Here is a 25,203-nt window from a genome sequence, read left to right on the forward strand (position 1 = left end):
AACAAACATGAACGTGTGGGGACAGTTCAGATCCAAACTATAGCAATCCTTTGCTACAGGAAAGTCTATATAGTCATCAGTAGTGAATGGGGTTGATACTTTAAACGTTCAGGACAAATAGTTCCTTGCTTTGTACTTGTAATGTTGCCACATGTCTAAATTGGTAGTTGGAAAAGAGTAACAACAAGTCCTCACACCAAGGGGTATGCAAGTGTTGGTGTCATTTGGAAGATACTGGATGTTGAGGAAAGCTTTTTTTTTTTTTTTTTTTTTTGAGGTAGGTTCTCGCTCAAGCCCAGGCTGACCTGGAATTCACTATGTAGTCTTTGGATGACCTCGAACTTAACGATGATCCTCCTCTCTCTGCCTCTCTTCCGTGTGCTGGTATTAACCTGGGCATGCCTGGGGTTTTTAAGTGGTAGCAATTTGGAAAACAGAGAGATGAGTCTATTTTGCCCAGCAGTGGGCAAAGTGGCTCCATGCGGAGCCCGTGATTTGTCCTCTCTTTACTCTGATAGTGCCCAAGGAAGAAGAGTTGTATCTGCCCATGAGCTAGAATTCTAGCCCCTGCAGGAACGAACTGACCAATGCTAAACTGGAGGAAGTCCCAGGCCGATTCCGCGATGGGTCCGCCTGTTTCACCAAACCCAAAGCTGAGCGCCGGCCAACCAGGGGGCGTGGCGCCCGGTGCTGAGACCACGCCCCCTACATGGAGACTACGCCCCTTGCGCGGAGGGGCGGGGCCGGTGCCCGTCACGTGTCCTGGGCGGGGCCGGCGCGTCGCCCGACTTCCGGCCCGCGGCGCTCTCCCACTTCGCGTGTGCTGTGTACTCATGGCTGCGCAGGCGTCTCCCGAGCCCGGCGGCCCGGCCGGCGACGCGGTGGCCGAGGTGCTGCCGTGTGCTCGGTGGCTGTACTGTGGGGAACCGGAAGAGAAGCAGAGAGCTGTGCTGGGTAAAGATCACGGATTCCCCGAGATGCCTCCGGGGTCCTCGCGCCCCGAGTCGGGGACCCCCTGGAGTCCACTGCACCTTGAGGCGCCGGGATGGGTCCCCCTTGTCATCTCTCCCTTTTTCTGTTCCTTGTCCCATTTGCACGAGGACATTCCAGCCACCTCCCCAGCCTGTCGTTGCGTCAGGTTTCTCGTCTCCCTCATTTCTCTTCTCACCGAGCAGAGTTCCCAGTCTCTCTAGGTTTGCTCCAGGCCTCTTCTGGGAGCCAGTCACATTTCCCAAGTCGTTCTCTCCTGTCATATTGCCCAGGGATCACCCCCCAACCCGCGTTCCTTCCCATTATCCTCTCCCAGCCGGTCTAGGACTTACTTCAGTCCCCTACAGGGGAAGACGTGCGCTTCCTTGCCTTTCCACCCTCTCCCCATCGTACCCCGCGGGCCCTTCTGGTCTCTTCTCATTCTTGGGTTGCACTCTTACAGTCCAGTTCTCCAACGGGAAACTGCAGAATGCAGGCAACATGCGCTTTACCTTGTACCACAGCAACGACTTAGTGAACCCCAGAAAGAGGAGCCAGCGGATCCTGGTAAGTGCTGCAGTGACAGGATGCTTGCACGCGCAGGACTGAGGAGGACCCCACTGGGTGTGGGCAGATGTGGGAGGAAAAGGGGAGAGAGCCAATGACACTTCGAAGAACTCCGAAGCCCAGCACCTTGCCTGGTGAGAATAGCTTTTATCGAAGCTCGGGATCTTTAGTGGAGTGACGACTTCTCATTCATTTGTGTTTTTTGTCTTTATTGGATACCCAACGTACAGAGTAGGCTGCTAAGGAAACAGCTAGATGAGATTTGGTCCCACTTTTAGGGAGCTTGTACTCTAGAGCTGGGTTTCTCAACCTCATAATTCACTGTTGTTAGTGTCAGCCTTGTGCATCATGGGACATTTAGTGGTGTCTCTGGCCTCATGTCAATAGATGCCAGGGTTAAGAACCTCTGCTTTGTAGAGATTCAAACTGGCTGTGAGAGACACTCACCCAGTAGACTAAGTTCGGGGAATGGAGGACAGAGTAGGGCAGGCTGAATTCGGTAGGAAGAGAGGCCTCTGCCGGAACCACTTCTTGGGGGAGAGTGCATTTGAAGTGAGCCCGGAAGAATGAAGGAGGTTTGACAGCTGAGGTTTGCTGTTTGAAGTGAAAAAGATAGTAAGTAAGGACCCTTGCAGGGAAGATGGAAAGATTGGAGGGGGGGGTCCTAAGAGTATATGAAGACCTGCCATAGCAGAGGTTGACAGATGATTGATCAAGAAGGGCTTGGAGCTGGGCGTGGTGGCACACACCTTTAATCCCAGTACTGGGGAGGCTAAGGTAAGAGGATCAATATGAGTTTGAGGCAGCCTGAGAGTACATAGTGAATTCTAGGTCATTCTAGGTTAGAGTGAGACCCTACCTCTGAAAAAAAAAAAAGAGCTAAGGAAATTGCTTTCAGAATCTCTTTGGTTCATATCCTACCTGCCAGTGCTGGAAGCCCAGGGCCTTGCCATCTAGTTTTGTGGTACAGCTTCCCCAAGAACTTTTCTTTCTCTCTTAACAACAAATTTTAGAGCCGGGAGTGGTGGTGCACGCCTTTAATCTCACCACTCGGGAAGCACAGGTAGGAGGATTGCTGTAAGTTCGAAGCCACCCTGAGACTACATAGTGAATTCCAGGTCAGCCTGGACCAGAGTGAGACCCTACCTCGAAAAACAAAATAAATTTTTTATGGGTGGGGGCTGGTGAGATGGCTTAACAGTTAAGATGATTGCCTGTGAGGCCTAAGGACCAAAGTTCAGTTCCCCAGTACCCATGTAAGCCAGATGCACAAGGTGGCACATTCATTTGGAGTTGATTTACAGTGGTAAGAGGCCCTGAAGCTTCCATTCTCCTCTCTCTGCCTTTTTTTTTGCTCTCTTAAGTAAATAAATAAAATATTGTTTAAAAACATTTAAAAATATTTATTCATTTGAGAGAGAATGATTGGGCACACTATGGCATCCAGCCATTACAAACAAACTCCAGACACATGCCCTACCTTGTGCATTTGGCTTACATAGGTACTATGGAATCAAACTCGGGTCCTTAGGCTTCGCAGGCCAGCGCCTTAACTACTAAGCCATCTCTCTAGCCCTCTTTTTATTTATTTATTTGCAAGCAGAGAGATGAAGAATGGGCATGCCAGGGCCTCTGGCCACTGCAAATTCCAGACACATGAACCACCATATGCATCTGGCTTACCTGGATACTGGGAGAATCTAAACTGGGTCCTTTAGGCTTTACAGGCAGGTGCCATAACCACTAAGCCATTTCTTCAGCCCCACATTTTCTTTATACTTTTTTTTTTTTTTTAATGATCAAGGCTGATTACTTATCTTCACTATGTAGTAAACAGTATAGCAATAAATATGAATGTGTAAAAGTATCTCAGTTTTATGTTTACCTTGGAACCATTGAATATATACCCAGGAGTGGTGTAGATGGACTATATTGTGTTTGGTGTGTGTGTGTGTATGTTTTAGTTATTTATTTGTTTTTGGTTTTTCAAGGTAAGGTTTCACTCTATCCCAGGCTGACCTGGAATTCATTATGTATTCTCAGGCTGGTCTCGAACTCACAACAATCCTCCTACCTCTGCCTCCCAAGGACTAGGATTGAATGCATGTGCCACCATGCCTGGCTGTGTTTTATTTTTATTTCTTTATCTTTCAAGGTAGGGTCTCCCTAGGCTGACCTTAAATTCCAGTGATTCTCCTACCTTTGCCTCCCAAGTGCTGGGATTAAAGACATTTGCCACGATTCCTGACTTTTTTGTGTGCTCCTGATAAATTTGCATACTGATTCCTTCCTTCCTTCCTTCCTTCCTTCCTTCCTTCCTTCCTTCCTTCCTTCCTTCCTTCCTTCCTTTCTTTCCTTTTTTTGGTTTCTGAGGGTGGTGTCTCACTCTAGGCCAGGCTGACCTGGAATTCACTCTGTAGTCCCTGGGTGGCCTTCAACTTGTAGCAATCCTCCTACCTCTGCCTTCCAAGTGTTGGGACTAAAGACATGCACCACCACACCTGGCTTTTGCATACAGATTTCTATAGTGGCTGCACCAGTTAACATTCTCATTAGCAGTGTAGGAGAGTTTCTCTTGGGGCTGGGAGATGCCTCAATGGTTAAAGGTGTAATACCAGCTGTTAAAAGTGTCATAAAATAAGTCGGGTGTGGTGGCACATGCCTGTAATCCCAGCACTTGGGAGGATTGCTGTGAGTTTGAGGCCACTCTGAGACTACAGAGTGAATTCCAGGTCAGCCTGGGCTAGAAGGAGACTGCCTCAAAAAACAAAACAAAAAATATCATAAGACTCAGCATCTAGCAAAAATAAAAAAGTGTAAAGTATCTGGTGTACATTTTCAGTGGCAAGAGACTCTGGCATGCATGTGAACGAATGCATATACACATACAAGAAACAAAAAGAGTTCTTTCCCCACATCCTTATTGGCTGTTGTTAATATTATTATTCTGGGGCTGGAGAGATGGCATAGCGGTTAAGCGCTTGCCTGTGAAGCCTAAGGACCCCGGTTCGAGGCTCGGTTCCCCAGGTCCCACGTTAGCCAGATGCACAAGGGGGCGCACGCGTCTGGAGTTCGTTAGCAGAGGCTGGAAGCCCTGGCGCGCCCATTCTCTCTCTCTCCCTCTACCTGTCTTTCTCTCTGTGTCTGTCACTCTCAAATAAATAAATAAAAATAAAAAATTAAAAAAAGGGCTGGAGAGATGGCTTAGCGGTTAAGCACTTGCCTGTGAAGCCTAAGGACCCCAGTTCGAGGCTCAGTTCCCCAGGTCCCACGTTAGCCAGATGCACAAGGGGGCGCACGCGTCTGGAGTTCGTTTGCAGAGGCTGGAAGCCCTGGCGCGCCCATTCTCTCTCTCCCTCTATCTGTCTTTCTCTCTGTGTCTGTCGCTCTCAAATAAATAAAAAAAAAAAAAAAAATTATTATCCTGGTTATTGTGAGGTAGGGTCTTACTCTAGCCCAGGCTGACCTGGAATTCACTCTGTAATCTCTGGGTATCCTTGAATTCAAGGTAATCCTTCTACTTCTGTCTCCCAAGTGCTGGAATTAAAGGCATATGTCATCATGTCCTGCCAGAAATACTTACTTTTGTTTGTTTTTCAAGATAGGGTCTAGTTGTAGCTCAGGCTGACCTGGAATTCACTATGTAGTTGTCTCAGGGTGGCCTTGAACTCACAGTGATCTTTCTACCTCTGCCTTTCAAGTGCTGGGATTAAAGGCGTGCGCCACCACATCAGGCTCAGAGTGGATTGTAAATGGAGTTTCTCTTCCTGCATTTCAGGCAGCTGAAACTGATAGACTTTCCTATGTTGGAAACAATTTTGGGAGTGGAGCCCTCAAATGCAACACTCTGTGCAGGTAATGTTGGGGAATGGGTGGCAACAGGGTGATTTAGTGGTGGTGGCACTGACACAGCTGTCTTCAGTCTTTATTTTAGGGGCAGTTGAAGGATTCTACAATTTTACTAAGGTCTTGTTTTTCTAGACACAGGGATCCTGTTACTATGCCTGAAATGGGAAAAAAACATATATTTGTCACATATAACTTTTTCAGTTTTTCGAGGTAGGGTCTCACTCTAGTCCAGGCTGGCCTGGAATTCACTATATAGTCTTAAGTTGACCTTGAACTCACAGCAGTTCTCCTACCGCTGACTCCCAAATGCTGGGATTAAAGATGTGTGCCACCACACCCAGCTTTAAATATTTTTATTAGGGCTGGAAAGATGGCCCAGCAGTTAAAGGTGCTTGCTTACAAAGCCCAATGGCCTGGGGTTGATTTCCCAGTACCCACATAAAGCCAGATGTACAAAGTGGCGCACACATCTGGAATTATTGGCAGTGGCAGGAGGCTTTGGTGTGCCCATTTTCTGTCTCTCTCTGCTTGCAAATAAGTAAATAAATGAATGAATGTATGTGTGTGTATTGGTACAGCAGGGTCTCTTGCCATTACAAATAAATGCCATATGCTTGTGTCACATATATCTTTGTTTTTATTTAAGAAGGAGAGAGAGGATGGCCTTACCAGGGCCTCTAGCCACTGCAAACGAACTCCAGATGTATGTGCTACCTTGTGCATCTGGGTACTGGGGAATTGAATTTGGGTCATTAGGCTTCACAGGCAAGCGCCTTAACCACTAAGCCATCTCTTCAGCCCCTACTTGTGGCATCTTTTGCATCTGGTTTTATGTGGGTACTAGGGAATTGAACCCAGCTTGGTAGGCTTTGCAAGCAAGTACTGCCTTTAGCCACTGAGCCATATCTCTAGCCCCTGTCCCCTGCCTTTTAAGAAATATTTTTATTTAAGACCTTATTTATAACTTCTATTTGTCTTATTCTATAAGGCAGCTCTCTCTATTAATTTGGAATGCATTATCAGTAGGTTAAAGCTTGTCTAAAATTTGCCTTGGGACTATATACAAGAAGATGATTTGGTCCCATCAGATGTCCTGGGCTAGGGCAGTGTTTCCGTCCATATTGTGTCTGATGAACTGAATGACTTTGGAAGTCTGCCCTTCACTGACCCCTGAGATCCTCTTCTCTACAACAAAGACTGTCCAGCCTGAACAGCCTGTATTCATAGGGGTTGACACAGTGCAGACAGAGTCCAATGGTACCAACAGTGAACCACAAGCCCCTGCTGGATTACCTCTGGGTGAAAGCAAATGACATCTATGTGCTTAAAACTTAATACCGCATCACCCTCTTAAAACCATGCTGTATTAGGCTTCTCTCCAAGGTTGACAAGGGGCATGTGTGCACATGCGTGCCTGTTCGTGCGCTAGGGCAGGCATGCCATGGTGCATGTGTGGTCAGAAGACAATTTGGGGTCTTGGTTCTCACCTTCCACCTTATATAAGATAGGGTATCTTGTTCTCTGCCACTGTTTGCCAGGCTAGCTGGCCTGTGAGCTTCTGAGAGATTTTCTGGTCTCTGCCTCTTATCCTGCTGTAGATGCGTTGAGATTATAGACACCTGTGCTACTGTGTCTGGCTTTATGTGGGTTCTGGGATCTGAACTAAGGTACTCATACTTAACGGCAAGCTCTTTATCCACTGAGCCATCTTCTCAGCCCCAAAATGTTTGTTTTTTTTTAATTTTTGTTTATTTTTATTTATTTTTATTTGAGAGCGACAGATGGAGAAAGAGGCAGAGAGAGAGAGAGAGAGAATGGGCATGGCAGGGCTTCCAGCCACTGCAAACGAACTCAAGATGCGTGCGCCCCTTGTGCATCTGGCTAACGTGGGTCCTGGGGAATGGAGCCTTGAACCAGGGTCCTTAGGCTTCACAGGCAAGCGCTTACCCACTAAGCCATCTCTCCAGTCCCCCAAAAATGTTTAATTTACATTTGTCTCCATAAAATTTATGCTCTGAACTGGGTGTGGTGGCACATAACTTTGTAGGAGGATCCCTGTGAGTTTGAGGCCAGCCTGGGACTACAGAATGAATTCCAGGTCAGCCTGGGCTAAAGTGAGATCCAACCTTGAAAAAACCCACAAAAGCAGTTATGCTCTGTGCTCTCCTGAAGTTCCTTTATATATAGCCCACCACCTGAAGGGCCACCCAGTTAAGGGATGGTCGCCCTCCGTGCAGTCCTTCCTGAAAATGCCCTCACAGACCTGCCCAAGAAGCATGTCTCACTTGATTCCTAGTCTGATCAAATTGACAACAGTACTCATACAAGTGCCATGTGACCAACCCATTGTGTCGCTTCTCTATTCAGGCACTTTGTGGGAATCTTGAACAAGACCTCTGGCCAGATGGAAGTATATGACGCTGAGGTGTTCAGCATGCAACCTGTATTTGCTGGTAGGTCCCAGGCAGGAAGACTCATTTGAAGGCTGCTTCATTTGGGTTTGTTAGATAAGTTCAGTATCTCTCTCTCTCTCTCTTTTTTTTTTTTTTTTTTGAGGTAGGGTCTCATTCAGGCTGACTATGTAGTCATAGAGTGGCCTTGAACTCATGGCAATCCTCCTACCTCTGCTTCCCGAGTGCTAGGATTAAAGGCGTGTGCCACTACGCCTGGCTGTTTTAGGTTTTTAAAAAATATTTATTTATTTGAGAGAGAGGGATAGATACAGAGAGGCAGATGGAGAGAGAGAATGGGGCACCCCAAGGCTTCTAACCAATGCAAACAAACTCCAGATGCATGTGTCACCTTGTGCATGTGGCTTTTATGTGGGTACTGAGGAATCAAACCTGAGTCCTTTGGCTTTGTAGGCAAGCATCTCAACTGCTAAGCCATCTCTCCAGCCCAGTTTTTGTTGCTTTTGTTTTTGAGGTAGGGTCTTACTCTAGACCAAGTCTCAGGCTGGCCTGGCAATCTTCCTAACTCTGCCTCCTGAGGTCCCCTCCAGAGATCGAAGGCTTGCACTACCAAGCCCAGCTTGATTCCTTTTATTTATTTTCTTTGGAGGTAGGGTCTCACTCTAGCCCAAGCTGACCTGGAGTTCACTATGTAGTCTCAAGCTGGCCTTGAACACACAGTGATCCTCCTACCTCTGCCTCACAAGTGCTGGGATTAAAGGTGTGTGCCACTATACCCAGCCTTTTTTTTTTTTGTTGTTTAAACTTAAGAAAAAAAATTATAAGAGAGACAGACGGGGCTGGAGAGATGGTTTAGTGGCTAAGCGCTTGCCTGTAAAGCCTAAGGACCCCGGTTCTAGGCTCGGTTCCTCAGGACCCACGTTAGCCAGATGCACAAGAGGGCACACGCATCTGGAGTTCGTTTGCAGTGGCTGGAGGCCCTGGCATGCCCGTTCTCAATCTCTCTCTCTCTGTCTCTTTCTCTCTGTCACTCTCAAATAAATTAATAAAAAAAATGAACAAAAAAAAATTAAAGAAAAAAAAAAGAGAGACAGAGGATGGACATACCAGGGCCTCTAGCCACTGCAAACAAACTCCACATGCATGTGCCATCTTGCGCATCTAGCTTTACGTGTGTGTGTGTGTACATATACATATACATATATATATATTTATATATACATAAATAAAAAGCTGGTGCATGCCTTTAGTCTCAGCACTAGGGAGGCTGAGGTAAAGGGTTGTTCTGAGTTCAAGGCCAATCTTGTGCTACAGAGTTGAATTCCAAGTCAGCTTGGGCTAGTGTGAGACTTTGCCTTGAAAAAAAAAATAAATAAAAGCAACAATAAAAACAACTAACTAGGGGTAGGGAGATGGCTCAGAGATTAAGGGTACTTGCTTACACAGCCTGCCAGCTGGGGATCAGTTTCCTAGCACCCTTGTAAATACAAATGCACAAAGTGGCACATGCATCTGGAGTTTGTTTGCAGTGGCAAGAGACCCTGGTGCGCCCATTTTCTTTCTCTCAAATAATTAGAAAATATTTTTTAAAAGCCAACAAAACAAAATACATATAATTTTAAGTCTTAAAGTTTGCTTTATTCCCTTTGCTTCTGTGATTTGTATTTTGGTAGATGAATCAATTGAACATGAACGTACTATGGAGAATCAGACCAGAACTTTCAGAGAAAAGGTGAGTGAACATGAACGTACTATGGAGAATCAGACCAGAACTTTCAGAGAAAAGGTGAGTGTGACAGAGCAAGAGAAGTTCCTTCTAGACTTTGGTTTCTCCACCAGTACAATGATGTCTCCTTGGCTGCTTCTGCTTATTTGGTCTGATTTTCTGGAGAATTGCTACCAACACAGGCCTCCTGGTCTCCTAGAGAGCAGACCTACTGCCCCCTGGGGTACGAAAGCAGTTCTGTGTCAGTGTTTGGAAACTTTTCTGGGCTAATGTAGGTGTAGCATGAAACTTGTTTTTAGGACTTGGTCTTAGTTTCAGAAAATAATTGGCCGTGTCTGGAAACTTTCACATAAACAATATAGACTTGAATTTTTTCATGTAGAAAAATTCTCACAAAGGTCATCTCACTCCAGGATGGCCGATTGACTGACTCTTCAGTGCCACTTGGAGCACTGTGCTGAGAAATGGGTGTGAGTGAGTCTGTTCCTGGCTCAGGGGGAAAGCACGCGTGATCTGTATTAGCACTGTTTGTTGTGGGCACAGAATGTAAGAATGGTAAGCTGTGTGCCACAATTTACCAACCTTAGTTTAGTCACATCATCTTAGTACACTGTTAACTTGAAAATCCCCTTTACAACTGAAAGGAGCAAGCAGTTTTAGTATGGATGGGTTCCTAGGAGGAAGAGGGATATGATTGGCTGACTGAGCGTGATTGACAGTGGTAATGGCGGATCAGAGAGCCTAGAGCGTCTTGGTTATACAACTAGGTCTAGCAGTGCTGCCCCAGTGATCAGGTTTGTTTGTTATGCAGATGGATTCTTGCATCGAAGCCTTTGGAACCACCAAACAGAAGCGATCTCTGAACTCCAGGAGAATGAACAAAGTTGGCAGTGAATCTTTGAATCTTGCAGTAGCTAAAGCTGCAGAGAGCATCATTGATACGAAGGGCGTGAACGGTAAGCAGCTGGAGCTTGGGGTGAGAATGTGCCTATAAAGATAGCTTTCAAATGCCTTTAATCCCAGCACTTGGGAGGCAGAGGCAGGAGGATTGCTGTGAGTTCAAGGCCACCCTGAGACTGCATAGTGAATTTCAGCAGCCTGGGCTAGAAAGAGACCCTATCTCAAAAAAAAAAAAAAAAAAAAAAGCTAGCTTTCTTTTCTCTCGCAGTCTAGTACCTGCCTCACAGATGGAAGTGATGGGTCTTAAGGCTGGATTCCTTCCTGCACCTTGCTGAGGGCCTTCTCAGGGACAGGCACAGGCTCTGGAAGCACAAGAAACCTCTGACTGACATAGTCCTGGGGCTTAGTCAAGGGAGGAGACATGTATGTGCCAGCCCTGCTCTTGGCTCAGAGTTGCAGCTCGCAGGCACACAGGAAGGAGAAGGCCCCGTCTTGGTGATTCCACAGAGGCTCTGTCCAAGGCTGATGTGGTGATGCTGGGGCCAAGTCTCCAGAGCTGGCACTTCATTTTGATGTCAGTGGACCTTTTTAGGTCCTTGACAACTTGTGTATTTCATAGTGTTATTTCAAAATGTGTTGTTGAAATTTGTTGCAGGATATTAGGGAAAGTTTAACAGACTCTTCATTATTATTTTATATTTATTTGAGACAGAGAAAGAGGGAGAGAGAGTATGAATGAGCAAGCCAGGTCACCCAGCTACTGCAGATGAACGCCACATGCATGTGTCATGTGCATCTGGCTTACGTGGGTTCTGGAGAATTGAACCTGAGTCCTTTGACTTTATAGCAAGTACCTTAACCTCTAAGCCATCTCTCCAGGCCTGTTTTCTTTTTAATACTTTAGCAGTTTTATTGTTTGATATGCACTACAGATCCAGTTTCCTAAAGGATTAGCTAATTTTCCTCCCGTGATTTAAAAAGTCATCTTTACTATTTCATCACATTGTGACATTTAGTTGTGTCCTGTTCATTGTTCTAACTAGCTTTCCAGTTCCAGCACCAAGCTTTTTCATCATAGTAGCCTTTTCATCTGTTCACTGTCTGACAGGGGAAGTTCATCTTCCTTTTTCATTTTTCAAATTTCATCTTTCAAATATGTATTCATTGTCACAGCATGCTTTTGTTTTTTTTTTTTGGTTTTTAAGGTAGGGTCTAGCTCAGGCTGACCTGGAATTCACTGTGTAGTCTCAGGGTGGCCTCGAACTCACAGTGATCCTTCTACCTCTGTCTCCTGAGTGCTAGGTTTAAAGGTGTGCACTACCATGCCCGGCTACAGTATGCTATTTTAAAATATGTGTATATATATATATATATATATATATATATTTTTTTTTTTTTTTTTTTTTTTTGAGAGAGAGAAAGAATGGGTGCACCAAGGCCTCCAGCCACTGCAAATGAACTTCAGATGCTTGCACCCCCTTATGTATTTGGCTTACATGGGTCCTAGAGCCTTTGGCTTTGCAGACGAATGCCTTAACTGCTAAGCCATCTCTTCAGCCTACAGCATGCTTTTGCTTCTAGGTGGCTTTAGGAATTATTTTGGCAACTTCCCTCAAAAATCCAGTTATAGCTGGGCATGGTGTATATGCCTTTAATCCTAGCACTCAGGAGGCAGAGGTAGGAGGATCACTGTGAGTTTGAGGCCAGTGTGGATCTACAAAATGAGTTTCAGGTCAGCCTGAACTAGAGTGAGACCCTACCTCAAAAAAAAAAAAAAAAAAAAATCCAGTTACAAGGTATGCATATCTGTAATCCCAGCACTTGGGAGACAGAGTCAGGAAGATTGACACAAGTTCAAGGCCAGCCTGGTCTACTTAGGTAGGTAAGCCAGTCAGGCTATCAGGGCTACATAGAGAGACTGTGTCTCAAAGAAACAAGATAAAAACATCCAGTTGTAGCTGGGCATGGTGGCACACACCTAGCACTTAGGAGGCAGAGATGGGAGAATTGCCCTGAGTTCAAGGCCCACCCTTAGATTGAATTCCAGGTCAGCCTGTGCTAGAGCAAGATCCCATCTTGAAAACCAACCAAACAAACAAACAAAAAAAGCAAAAACTTCCAGTTGAGAATAATAGAGAAGAATGATTTCCTATCTTAGCGTACAGAGATAGGTCACACTTGGTTTCTGTGCACCTTCAGTCCTCACTTTTGCCTCTTGAGTGCCGCAGTGACAGGCACACTGGCATGAGCCACCATGTCTGGCGCTCTGTATTTTTTTTTTTCTTTTGGTTTTTCAAGGTAGGGTCTCACTCTTGCTTAGGCTGACCTGGAATTCACTCTGCATTCTCAGGGTGGCCTTGAACTCACGGCAGTCCTCCTACATCTGCCTCCTGAGTGCTGGGATTAAAGGCGTGCACCACCACACCCGGCTTCTGTATTTTTAAATAAATATTTTATTAAAAAAAATTTTTTTGAGATAGATTCTTTTTGTGTAGCCCAGGCAAGCCTTGAATTCATAATCTTGCTTGAGCCATTGAAATGCTGGGATTGCATGCATGTGCCACCACAGCTATCAGAGGTGTACTTTATTTTTTTATGTATTTATTTATTTATTTTTCTCTTTTAATTTTTTTTTTTTATGTATTTACTTAGACAGAAAGACAGAGGGAGATGCCAGGGTCTTCAGCCATTGCAAATGAATTCTAGATACATGCATCCCCTTGTGCATCTGGCTTAAGAGAGTCCTGGGGAATTGAACCTGGGTCCTTTGTCTTCACAGGCAAAACCTTAATGGATAGGCCATCTCTCCAGCCCCGTTTGCCCTTTTAGAATTAATTGGGAAGAGTTGGAAGCACCTTAGCACAGGCCACGTGGTGGGATCCAAAGCCAGAGAGAGAGGGCTGTGGGGGAGGGGTGCTCCAGAAATCTGAAGAACTTAGTGAGGTGGCCTTGTCTAGGAGTTTCTTGGGGGAAGGGATGTGTCTAGGCAGAGCTCATGTGAGATGAGTCACAGAGGCAGAGAGGAGAGTGGAAGATAAGGAAGACCTCTAAGGGGGAAGGGCTTTTCTGCTTTTGCTCAAAGTAGGGCTGGGTGTCTCATAGATAAGAGTAAAGTTTATAATTAACTCTGGCAGCTTTGGTCTCCAGACAGTAGGGACCTCTTAAAGTGACCACATCTATATTCTAACAGTAAGATTGTCCAAATCGTTCTGAGTTGTGAAAGAAAGAGTCTTAACTGCAAAGGCAGCCCTGACTGACAATCCTTTCCGTCCTTTACCGGGGGCAAAATGTTCTCCCTCATAACCATACTTTCAATTTCTTATTTTGTTCCTTGCCTGTTTTTTTTTTTTAATAATTTTTAAAAATTTTTATTAACATTTTCCATGATTATAAAAAAATATCCAATGGTAGCCGGGCGTGGTGGCACACGCCTTTAATCCTAGCACTCGGGAGGCAGAGGTAGGAGGATCGCCATGAGTTCAAGGCCACCCTGAGACTACAGAGTTAATTCCAGGTCAGCCTGGACCAGAGTGAGACCCTACCTCGAAAAACCAAAAAAAAAAAAAAAAAAAAAAAATCCAATGGTAATTCCCTCCCTCTCACCCCCCCACTTTCCCCTTCCCCATCATATTACCTCCCCATCTCAATCATTGTTCTTACATATATACAATATCAACCTATTAAGTACCCTCAGATGTGTACTTTAATATCTAAGTAAATTAAAGAAAAATGTTATCTTTACTCAGGTGCTAAAAGACATTTAAAGCTGGGTGAGGTGGTACACCCTTACAATTCATGAGCCTGAGGCAGCAGAATCATGAGTTTGCGACGAGCCTGAGCTACACTGTTTCAATTTTGTCTTTCAATAAGCATTCATAAAAGATATCTTTAGCTTCTCTGGTGTTGTATTGTAATAGTCTGTTAGCACAACCATCTTGCTAACTCTAGTGTAAGTTATTTGTTGGCAGCCATGCCGTATCCATCTTCTCCTGACCCTAGACGTCCTGGAACAGAGGTGTTCAGACTCAGGGAAGGGGAGGCACCATGTGATCTCAGCTCCATGGGCTGTACTGAGTTGTGAGGAACCTGAGACCACACCTTGTAATACTGACCCTAACTTTCCCTCCTTGAAAGCTCTGCTCAGTGATGCCATGCAGGACGACTTGCAAGATGACTCACTCTACCTTCCTCCCTGCCACGCTGACGCAGCCAAGCCTGAAGATGTGTATAGATTCGAAGACAGTATCCTTGCAGTAGAGAGGCTGCCTGAACTCACACGTGTAGGTCAGCCAGGCTCTCTGAGGTTGCTGGTGGCTCTCTGGCATTCATCAAAGCACCATCCAAACCTTTGTCTGTGCTCCAGTACTGTTGCCAGTGGTTGATCAGCTAGGCTTCCTCATCAGCTGAGGGAGTCAAACGCATTACTGAGCAAGGGGACAATTAGGCACAACTTAACCCTTCATGGGACATTCTTCATGAATAGTCAGAATACAACTTTTTTTTTTTTTTTCCCCCGAGGAAGAGTCTTGCTCTAGCTCAGGCTGACCTGGGATTCACTATGTAGTCTCGGGTTGGCCTCAAACTCAGTGAGCCTCCTACCTCTGCCTCCGGAGTATGCCACCATGCCCCACTCAAAAATACCACTTTAAAAAAATTTTATTTATTTATTTATTTTGTAAGCAGAGAGAGAGAGAGAATGGGCATGCCAAGGCCTGCAGCTGCTGCAAATGAACTCTGGAGGCATGCACCACCTTGTGCATCTAGCTTACGTGGGTAGTTAGGCTTTGCAGCCAAGCCCCTTAGCCACTGAGCTATCTCTCCATCCCGAAATCCAACTTAAAAAATTTTGGGTGGGCGGTGGCTAGAGAGATGGCTTAGCAGTTAAGCGCTTGCCTGTGAAGCTTAAGGACTCCATTTCAAGGCGCGATTCCCTAGGACCCATGTTAGCCAGGTGCACAAGGGGCACACGCATCTGGAGTTCGTTTGCAGTGGCTGGAGGCCCTGGCACACCCATTCTCTCTCTATCTGCCTCTTTCTCTGTCACTCTCAAATTAATAAAAAAAAATTGAAGGGCTGGAGAGATGGCTTAGCAGTTAAGCGCTTGCCTGTGAAGCCTAAGAACCCCGGTTCGAGGCTCGGTTCCCCAGGTGCCACGTTAGTCAGATGTACAAGGGGGCGCACGCATCTGGAGTTCGTTTGCAGAGGCTGGAAGCCCTGGCGTGCCCATTCTCTGTCTCTCCCTCTGTCTTTCTTTCTGTGTCTGTCGCTCTCAAAAAATAAAATTAAAAAAAAATTAAATTAAAAAAAAATCGAAAACAAATTTTTAAAATTTATTTATTTGCAAGGAGAGAGAGATTGAGAGAATGAGTATGCCAGGGCCTCCAGCCACTGCAAATGAGCTCCAGACACATGTGCCACCTTGTGCATGTGATTTATGTGGGTACTGGGAAACTGAACCTGTGTCTTTGGCTTTGCAGGCAAGAGCCTCAACTGATAAGCCATCTCTCCAGCCCAAAATACAACTTTTGATTTTGCCAGTACCCAAAGTGTAGGATAGACTAGTAATTGTAGAACGGTTAAGCACAGAACTTGGCTAGATGGAAAATGGTGGTAGTGGCTCTGGTAAAGAAGAGAAGACGGACTGGTCTAGGCAGGAAATAAGCACTGGGCTAGATTTTGAGGACCGGGTCTTTGAGCTCTTTCCTGCTTGCTCTGTGAGACTCAGCTTTCCTGCCTGAGAAATAAGGCCACTGCTAGTTGGGTTCCATTTCAGTGAGTTGTGTTCTTGACCTGCAACCAGTTCTGTCTCCAGTGGAGTATGAGGCTCTGGAGGGCCCGTCTGAAGCTTTCAGGAAGGCCACATCTGAAGAAATACTGAAGATGGCTGAAGAGAACAGGTACTTCCACCAGGGCAGAGTGTCTGGGAATTGATGTTGGGAAATGGGGGTCAGGCTCTGGACCTTGGGGTATCAGTCATAAGGTGACACCCTGAGGTGTCAGTCAATAGGAAGGTGTCTGCTCAGCCCTGAACATGGAGGAAGCGTTTTATTTATTTGTAAGCAGAGAATGAGAATGGGCACACCAGGGCTGCTGCAAACAAATTCCAGATGCACTTATCACTTTGTGCATATGGCTTTATGTGGGTACTGGAGGATCAAACCCCAGTTGCTTCACTTTGCAGGCAAGCGCCTTAACTGCTGAGCTATCTATCTAGCCTGGTTCTGGATTGTAAACCTTTCCTTTAAAAAAAATATTTATTTGCAGCCAGGCGTGGTGGCACATGCCTTTAGTCCCAGCACTCAGGAGGCAGAAGTTGGAGGATAGTTGTTTGAGGCCAGCCTGAGACTACATAGTGAATTCCAGGTCAGCCTGAGCTAGGGTGAGACCCTACTTCAACCCCCCCCCAAATATATGTATTTGCAAGGAAAGTGGGGGGGGGGAGTGAAAGCATGGGCATGCCTGAGCCACTTACTGTTACAAATGAAGCCCACTCTGCCCTCGTGACCTTTGTGGTCTTCCCTTCCTGGGCCCAAGACTGTGGTATGAGGTACTACAAGGTGATACATTGTGTGGTACTATAGATGAACCAGGGCCTCACATCTGGGCAAGCACTATCAGTGAGTCATTTTATAAATATTTATTTATTGGGAGAAAGAGGCAGATAAAGAGAATGGACGCACCAGGCCCTCTAGCCACTGCAAATGAACTCCAGATGCCTGAGTCACCTTGTGCATCTGGCTTATGTGGGTACTGCAGAATTGAACCTGGGCCCTTAGGCTTTGCAGACAAGTGCCTTAACTGCTAAGCCATCTCTACCCCAGTGAGCCTTTTTATATCCCTGAGCCCAGGATCTCCTTCTATGTTTAACAATGGCTAATACAGATTGAGCTTTTATTTTATACCAGTGTCTCCACTGACATTCTTTTCCCTAGATAGCATCCTATCAAATGGTGTTATCATTAGCCCCAATTTATAGGTGAAACCAGTGCATTGATAGATGCAAGCTGTTCAGTGGCAGGGGACGGATTTAAGTCCAGGCTAAGTGTAAAGCCTCTGCTCCCCAGCGTAACTTAGAGGTCAGTAAACTGGCTCACATGACAAGTCTGGCCTGCTGCCGATGAGTTAAATAAAGTGTAAGTAAAATTTTATCTGGGTGCCGGCCTGTCCCCTTATATGAGTGATGTGTCTGGCTGTTCTCAGACTGTTGCACAGAGCTGAGTAGTTGAACAGAGATAGGTCACACAAAGCCTGAAGTAGTTACTGACTGTCCCTTAGCCCCCGCACTAAACTGTGGCTCTCCTGTTGTAAGGGTTGTTGGGTGTAATGGCCTTTCACAGCTGTCCAGTGTGTATGGGGGAAGAGGCAGCGTGCTGGTGATGGCTCCAGACAGAGCCTGTCTTTTCCTCACACTCATACCTCTATTTTCCTTGTTTCAGCCACTGCTCCTTCGTCATAGAAGCGCTGAAATCTTTGCCATCAAATGAGGAGAGCCGAGATCGCCAGGCAAGATGCATATGGTTTCTAGACACCCTCATCAAATTCCGAGCTCAGAAAGTGATAAAGCGGAAAAGTAAGCCTATGTCAGAGATTTTACTCTAGTTCATTTTCAATCCTTTCTTTCTTTTTTTACTCCCCACCCCTTCATTCCTTTTTTTGTCTCTGGTTCTCAGATCAGCTCTTACCAGGAAACAATGGTCACCTGTTCAAGTCTTTACCTATAGAAGTCTTTTTTTTTTTTTTTTTTTTAAGTTTTTCTGAGGTCGGGTTTTGCTTTAGTTCAGACTCACCTAGAATTCACTATGTAGTCTCAGGGTGGCCTTGAACTGATCTTCCTACCTCTGCCTCCCAAGTGCTGGGATTAAAGGCATGTGCCACCACGCCCAGCTACTATAGTGGTTATTTTTATATTAATTTTTTTTAAGAGAGAGAGAGAGACAGACAGAGAATGGGCATGCCAGGACCTCCAGCCACTGCAAATGAATTTCAGATTCATGCATCCCCTTTGTGCATCTGGCTTACATGGGTCCTGGAGAACTGATGCTGGGTCCTTTGTCTTTGCAGGCAAGTGCCTTAACTGCTAAGCCATCTCTCCAGCCCCTATCGCAGTTTATTTTTATTTTTATTTATTTGAGAGAGAAGGGGGGAAGGAGAGAAATATGTGGGTACTGGTAAATTGAGCCCAGACCATCAGGCTTTGCAAGCAAGTGCCTTGAACTGCTGAACCATCTCCCCAGCTTCAACTGTGGAGGACTTGGCAGGCTTTCTTCTTTATTTCTGTTCTGAAAATCTAGACACGTTGGATGGGCCTTGAAAAGCAGACATTCACTATTTGTGTTTTCCTTTAGGCAAAGCACAATCTGTAGGTCAAATGAATTGAAAACTTTTACGGGAGATAGTGGCAGCAGACATCTGTTATCTAAGGAGGAAGACAGTAGGCTTGCTTGTGACGCTTTAGCAGCCTTTGTATTGTGTCAGTTTAGTCCAGCTTGTAATGTTAAACTCAAAGTGTCGCCTGCAGCTAGAACTGTATGTAGGTCACTCTCATACTCAGTTAGGAACCTAGTAGGAGACACCTGTGAGTTTTTTATTTTTCGAGGTAGGTCTTGCTCTAGCCCAGGCTGACCTGAATTCACTGTGTAGACTCAGGCTGGCCGTGAACTCACAATCCTCTTACCTCTGCCTCCTAAGTGCTGGGATCAAAGGTGTGTACCACCACGCCTGGTTCTGACGCCTATGGATGCCTATCTTCAGTTATTGTTACTGTGAGGGGCACTAAGATTGGAGTTGATGTGTTTGCTTAGTTCTTATTTTCACATTGCAGTCTCCCTCCACTCCTTCCTTGGCTTTCTTCAAAATCTACTTTGTTCTCAAATATTTTCTAGCTAAGTGTGGTGGTGCAACACCTTTAATTCCAGCACTCGGGAGGCAGAGGTAGGAGGATCACCATAAGTTCAAGGCCACCTTGGCAAACATAGTAAATTCCAGGTCAGCCTGGGCTACAGCGAGACCCTACCTTGAAAAACAAAACAAAAAATCAAATATATGTATGTATGTATGTATATGTGTGTGTGTGTGTATAATTTATTTGCAAGGAGAGAGGGGGAAATGGGCACTCCAGGGCATCCTGCCTCTGCAAACAAACTCCAGATGCATGTGCCAGTTTGTGCATCTGGCTTTATGTGGGTATGGTGAATGAAACCTAGGCCATCAGACTTTGCAGGCAGGCACCTGTAACTGCTGAGCCGTCTCCCTAGCCCTGCAATGTCTTGTTAATGATATGTTCTTGGTTCTCATGTATCTGGTGTGTGTCTCATTTGCAGGCTGAAGCATACCTGAACGTAATTCATCTTAAAGTGGCTTTTCTGGATCTTGGGCTCCTGCTTCTCCTACCTTGTTGTTCTGGTCATAACAGTGGTTCAGCTGTTGGCTTCTTCTAGCATATGGGTGATACATAAGGACTTTATAGGAAAATGATAAAATCAACTTTGTGTTATAGGTGCCCTGGGACCTGGAATCCCCCACATCATCAGCACCAAACTGCTGAAGCACTTTACCTGCTTGACCTACAACAATGGCAGGTCAGGAAGTCGATTCCCACAGTCCTTGGTTGTGTGAGGGAGAAAGCAAGGGAAGGGTGGGAGTGAGGAGGGGCCGAGTGGAATTCCACATCTACCTAGATGCAGTGTTGAAGAGGTCACTGCTGTTTGGTGACCCTTGGGTCAGGTAAGTTGAGGCTATGCTACATATTACATGCACTGTCTCCCTTGGAATCATTCACTTTCGTTGGCTGTGGGAAGCCCTGCAGTGACAACGTGTTTTACTGCACATCTTTCATGCCTCTGTGGAAAGGCAAAAAGGCAGCGCTGCAGAAGGGCAGGCCAGTGTGGTAGCTTAGGGGGGCCTCGCACCCCATCCTGGTGCTGCTTGCAGCCACTTGCTTGTTGTGTGCTCCCCCTTCCGGTTGTGCGTGGACGCAGCAGCACCGCCGAGTTTGGGGCGGCTGTTGTCCTGCACTACTTGCAAAGCGTGTGGACAGGCGGGCATGGAGATGGATGCCTTTGATCCCAGCACTTAGGAGGATCACCGTGAGTTTGAGACCAGCTTAGATGACAGAGTGAGTTCTAGCCTGCCCGCTGCTCACTTGTGTGTGACTCAGGTACCTTGGAAGGAGCCAGACCTCTTGCTTGGACCTCTCCTCCTTTCCCCAAGCTGGGAAGGCAGTGAATACAAAGGAAACAGGTTTGGATGGTCACAGTTGACTTTTTTTTTTTTTTTTTTTTTTTTGTTTTTTTCGAGGTAGGGTCTCACTCTGGTCCAGGCTGACCTGGAATTAACTCTGTAGTCTCAGGGTGGCCTTGAACTCATGGCAATCCTCCTACCTCTGCCTCCCGAGTGCTGGGATTAAAGGCGTGCGCCACCACGCCCGGCCACAGTTGACTTTTAAAGTTTAACTTTATTTCTCCTTTACTGCCATTGACTTGCAGTTTATGGAACCTAATTTCGAATTCCATGAAGGCAAAGATCACTGCATATGCGATCATACTTGCCTTGCACATAAACGACTTCCAGATCGATCTGACAGTGTTACAGAGGGACTTGAAGCTCAGTGAAAAAAGGTGAGTGCAACAGAGTAAAAACATCCCTGCATGGTGGCACCTGGATGAATTTCTAGTTCTACTGGAGAGCATGAGGTACTGTTAAGGGGATGGAGGTAAGGGAATCTGAGAGCGTCTCATGGGGAAAACTTGAGGCTAGAAGACAGTTTTCAGTGTATGAGTAAATAAATCAATGAGTGGCAAGCCTTCTTTTTTTGTTTGTTTGTTTGTTTTGAGGTAGAGTCTCACTCTATCTCAGGCTGTCCTGGAACTCACTATGTAGTCATGGGGTGGCCTCGAACTCACAGCGATCCTCCTACCTCTGCCTCCTGAGTGCTGGGATTAAAGGTGTGCGCCACCACGCCCGGTTCAAACACTTTTTTTTTTTTTCTCATTTAGCAAAATGTTTAATATGAAAATGTACATGACCTGATTTCACATCAGTAGTAATACAGGCCCTTTGAGAAGGGGACATGAATTTCTCTGAAAAGCCATTGTTTAAACTCATTCTAAGACTTCCGACATGATGATGCTATTTCCTTATATGACTACCATCCCAGTATTCTGCTGCCTGCTAGTTGCCCTTTCCACCCATTCATCAATCATAAGATTCATGAAGAAGGGATCAAGTCCCTGCCGCATTCCTTGGACGTATCTGGCCATTTACTTTCAGTGATAACTTCTGTCCATAAATGTATGCAGCTGGGGAGGGTGGGCCTTGCTCATGGAGCTTGTCAGCGGGATCTGCCCTCCTTACAATGGAGTTTGCAGCTGCTCTTCAAACCTTTCTTAAAACTTAGATTTGCAAGTAGAGAGGCAGACAAAAAAAAAAAAAAAAAAAAAAAGGGCACCACAGGGCCTCCAGCTTCTGCAAATGAACTCCAGATGCATGTGCTATTTTGTGCATCTGGCTTTATGTGGGTAATAGGGAATTGAACCCAGGTTGTCAGGCTTTGCAGGTAGGTACCTTAACCACTGAGCCATCTCTCCAGCCCTGCTGCCAAGACATTTTGACTACTTTCTGATTGTGAGACATGGTATTAAAGTCATTCATGTAGCTTCATTGATTTCCCTAAAAAACAAGTTCTTGTGTTCCAAAGGGGAGTCACTGGACTTCAGGTCTGACTGAGTACCCTCTGATGTCTGAATTTCTGTTACTTGAGAGGGGGACTTTATGGTTCTAGGGGCAGAGCCAGGGCATGGAAGCACAGAACTCACCTTCAGCTTAGCAAGTTGAGCTTTCTTAGCTGGAAGAGACTCCAAGGGAGGTGTTCAAAGCAAGGCAGAACTGCAGGCTGCTGGAGATACCAGATTTTAGCTGCTCTGACTGGATCTGGAAAGCTGGTAGAAATGACTGTTTAGGCTATACCTATTAGAGATGACAGTAGGGGAGCAGAGCTGCTCAGGAGCCTTTGTCAGTGATTGAGGGGCATCCCCAAGTGTATCAGAGGGCCTGTGACAGCACCCCTGCCCGCATGCTTCAGTGTCCAGGGGGGTTAATCTGTAGCCAACCCTACTGGTGCTCCTACAGGCAGGCAGATTGAAAAAGTGAGCAGCCATTTAGAGTTGGTCAAATTCTAGTGGATGCTCACTCTGGTTCTTTTATCATCTGGCTGTGGGCAATGATGACAGTTACTAGGAATCTAGAGAATCTGCATGGTTTTCTATCACCTGCATGGATATTTTATTTCTCTTAAAAAATTCATGTAGCCAGGTGTGGTAGCGCATGTCTTTAATCCCAGCACTCAGGAGGTAGAGATAGGAGGATCGCCATGAGTTCGAGGCCACCCTGAGACTACATAGTGAATTCCAGGTCAGCCTGGGCTACAGTGAGACCCTACCTTGGAAAAAAAATTAATAAAAGACACCTAAACTTCTATCATTTCACAGAAGCTAGGGTTAATCACTAGACAGTGATACCAATTACTGAACTAGCTTGCTCTGATTTTCATTACTATATTCAGTGGTTCCTCTCTTTAAAAAGAGATGGACATGGTGGCGTAGTGGCGCACACCTTTGATCCTAGCACTTGGGAGACAGAGGTAGGAGGATTGCCATGAGTTCGAGGCCACCCTAAGACTATGTAGTGAATTCCAGGTCAGCCTGGGCTAGAGGGAGACTCTACCTCTCAAAAAACCAAAAACAAAAAAAGTAAATAAAATAAAAATAAGGACTGGAGAGATGGCTTAGCGATTAGGCCCTTGCCTGTGAAGCCTAAGGACCCTGGTTCGAGGCAATTCCCCAGGACCCACGTAAGCCAGATGCACAAGGTGGTGCATGTGTCTGGAATTCATTTGCAATGGCTGGAGGCCCTGGGGCACCCATTCTCTTATCTGCTCTTTCTCTCACTCTCAAATAAATAAAAATGACAAAAAAATTGTACACGTGTATGTAGTTCTGGGAGGTTGAGGCCTCCTATGTGCCCCTCTGCTGTAGGCTTTGCTCCTGTTGCCACTTCTGGAACCCCATTTTCCTGGCCTGGAGCATATATGTGCTGCTCCCTCCTGCCATGGCACATGGAGGGCTGCTCTGCAGTTGTTTTGTTTGTTTCTTCCCTAGGATAATCGAGATCGCAAAAGCTATGAGACTGAAGGTCTCTAGAAGGAAGGTATATGTGGCAGACGGCAGGGAAGAGGATCACAGATTGGGCACTCTGTCCATCCCACTTCCTCCAGCCCAGGCCTCCAACCGCCAATCAAAGCGCAAGAAGATTACCTAGATGTGCTTTCCATGGGAGGCATTTTAGCTACATCACAGCCACTTCTGTTCACTTCCCTTTTCATTCTTTAAAAGAGGAAGGCTAACTGTAATCTTGTAGTCTCTTCACATGGATGAAGCGGGAAGATTGCAAGTTCCAGGCCAGCCTGGGCAACATCATGAAACTGCCAAAATTACCAAAGAAAACTTGCTTGCTTTGGCATGGGGTGTGAAGCCAGAAGCCAGCATACCAACTGTGCCTTTTATGCAGAAGTATAGTGATGGCCACTGTGGACTTCATTTCTGTCCTTTGGCATTGCTGTATTTGTAAATGGCAGGTGTTTCTCGTGTTGGTCATATGTGTGGGATTTGGGAGGGTCAGGTGTGGGAACGTCAAAATCAAATGATATTACCAAGCTTATCTGTGAACTGACTTTAATGGATGAAGGTTTATACTGGAAGGACCAGTGGAGTAGGTAGCTTCTCTAGCCCAGCAGGACTGGGAGAGGAAGCTTCCAGCTTGATTAGAAACTAGTTGAGTGTGAGTTGTCAAATGATGAGGGTGATAGAACAGGCTAATTTACAGCCTGCTCAAATGTGGGACCAACTGGTAAAGTGATGGCCACACCTTTTCTGCCTGGCTCATGCCACTTACAGGGCCAGCCAAGTGGCATGAATAGGGGATGAATATGATGTCAAAAGCATGGATGATCAACATGGTGCCCTCACTTGGTATTCAGATGTGGGCCATGCCAGAACTACTACTGGCAAAAAAGTTTGTGGGGTCCTAAAACGAGCTGTGGATAGGGACTTGTCTATTCACATCACCGAATGATTCTGTGGTTACCATTGTTCAAACAAGGAGTGTCAGGCAGAAGCTTATGGGCAACCCATTATGGGTCTATGTTGCAGACTAAAACTGACACCTAGTGGGATGTTTATAAGATAGTCCTCCAATGAAGGAGATAAATAAAGCCAACAAGAATCCAGTCTTGAGTTGGGTATGGTGATAGAGCCTGTAATCCAAGTTCTATGAGGTAGAGGTAGAGGCAGGGTGAGCCGGAGTTCACAGCACGCCTTGGTGTGATGGTTGTGTGTCAACTTGATCTGTTTAGGAATCCACAGACATTGCTCATAAGTGGGTCTCAGATTTCTTCCAGGAAGAATTAACTAAAGGAAGAATCCTCCCAGGGTGAGCCTCCCCCCCCCCCCCCCCCCCCGCAGTGGATGGCCCCTCTCCGAGGTGGGGCTTTATCTAAGGAAGCTCTGGGAAGGAAAGCGCCCTCCTCTCCCTCCTGGCTGCTGGTGCTGCTTTCCAGAGAGGACTGAAGAGCGTGTCTCTCCAGGACGCCTCCATGCCTTCAGTGCCGGACTGGGGCTGCTGCCTGTAATTTGCTATTGTTAAACTGAGCCAATCCAATAAATTCCCTTTTAATACAATGCATTCAATCTGTTCTATTCCTCTAGAGAACCCTGACTACACTTGGCT

At 45.9% G+C, this 25,203-nt stretch overlaps 1 protein-coding gene across 2 annotated transcripts; it reads left to right on the forward strand.

Annotated features, from left to right (window-relative positions):
* Positions 1–814: 814 nt before the first annotated feature.
* Polr1e (RNA polymerase I subunit E) lies at positions 815–24,410 on the forward strand. Of its 2 annotated transcripts, XM_045142011.1 has the most exons (13): positions 815–954; positions 1,433–1,536; positions 5,315–5,391; positions 7,753–7,838; positions 9,470–9,484; positions 9,539–9,582; positions 10,334–10,478; positions 14,557–14,664; positions 16,223–16,319; positions 17,859–17,992; positions 19,919–20,000; positions 20,907–21,038; positions 23,577–24,410. In XM_045142011.1, the coding sequence occupies exons 1-13, from the start codon at positions 834–836 to the stop codon at positions 23,734–23,736; spliced, it is 1,305 nt and encodes a 434-aa protein (XP_044997946.1). In that variant the 5' UTR covers positions 815–833; the 3' UTR covers positions 23,737–24,410. The 2 variants fall into 2 exon arrangements, with proteins under 2 accessions (XP_044997946.1, XP_044997945.1); XM_045142010.1 differs by lacking the exon at positions 9,539–9,582 and having other exon boundaries at positions 9,470–9,528.
* The last annotated feature ends 793 nt before the right edge of the window (positions 24,411–25,203 follow it).

Source organism: Jaculus jaculus, chromosome 1 (genome assembly GCF_020740685.1).
Source record: "Jaculus jaculus isolate mJacJac1 chromosome 1, mJacJac1.mat.Y.cur, whole genome shotgun sequence".
Lineage (NCBI taxonomy): Eukaryota > Metazoa > Chordata > Mammalia > Rodentia > Dipodidae > Jaculus > Jaculus jaculus.

Bases quoted from the DNA above. Each gene is read 5' to 3' on its own strand.
- Polr1e (XM_045142010.1), top strand. From the start codon at position 834: ATGGCTGCGCAGGCGTCTCCCGAGCCCGGCGGCCCGGCCGGCGACGCG. The intron at 9,529-10,333 runs GTGAGTGAACAT...TTTGTTATGCAG, and splicing joins CCAGAACTTTCAGAGAAAAG to ATGGATTCTTGCATCGAAGC. The intron at 17,993-19,918 runs GTAAGCCTATGT...TTTGTGTTATAG, and splicing joins GAAAGTGATAAAGCGGAAAA to GTGCCCTGGGACCTGGAATC.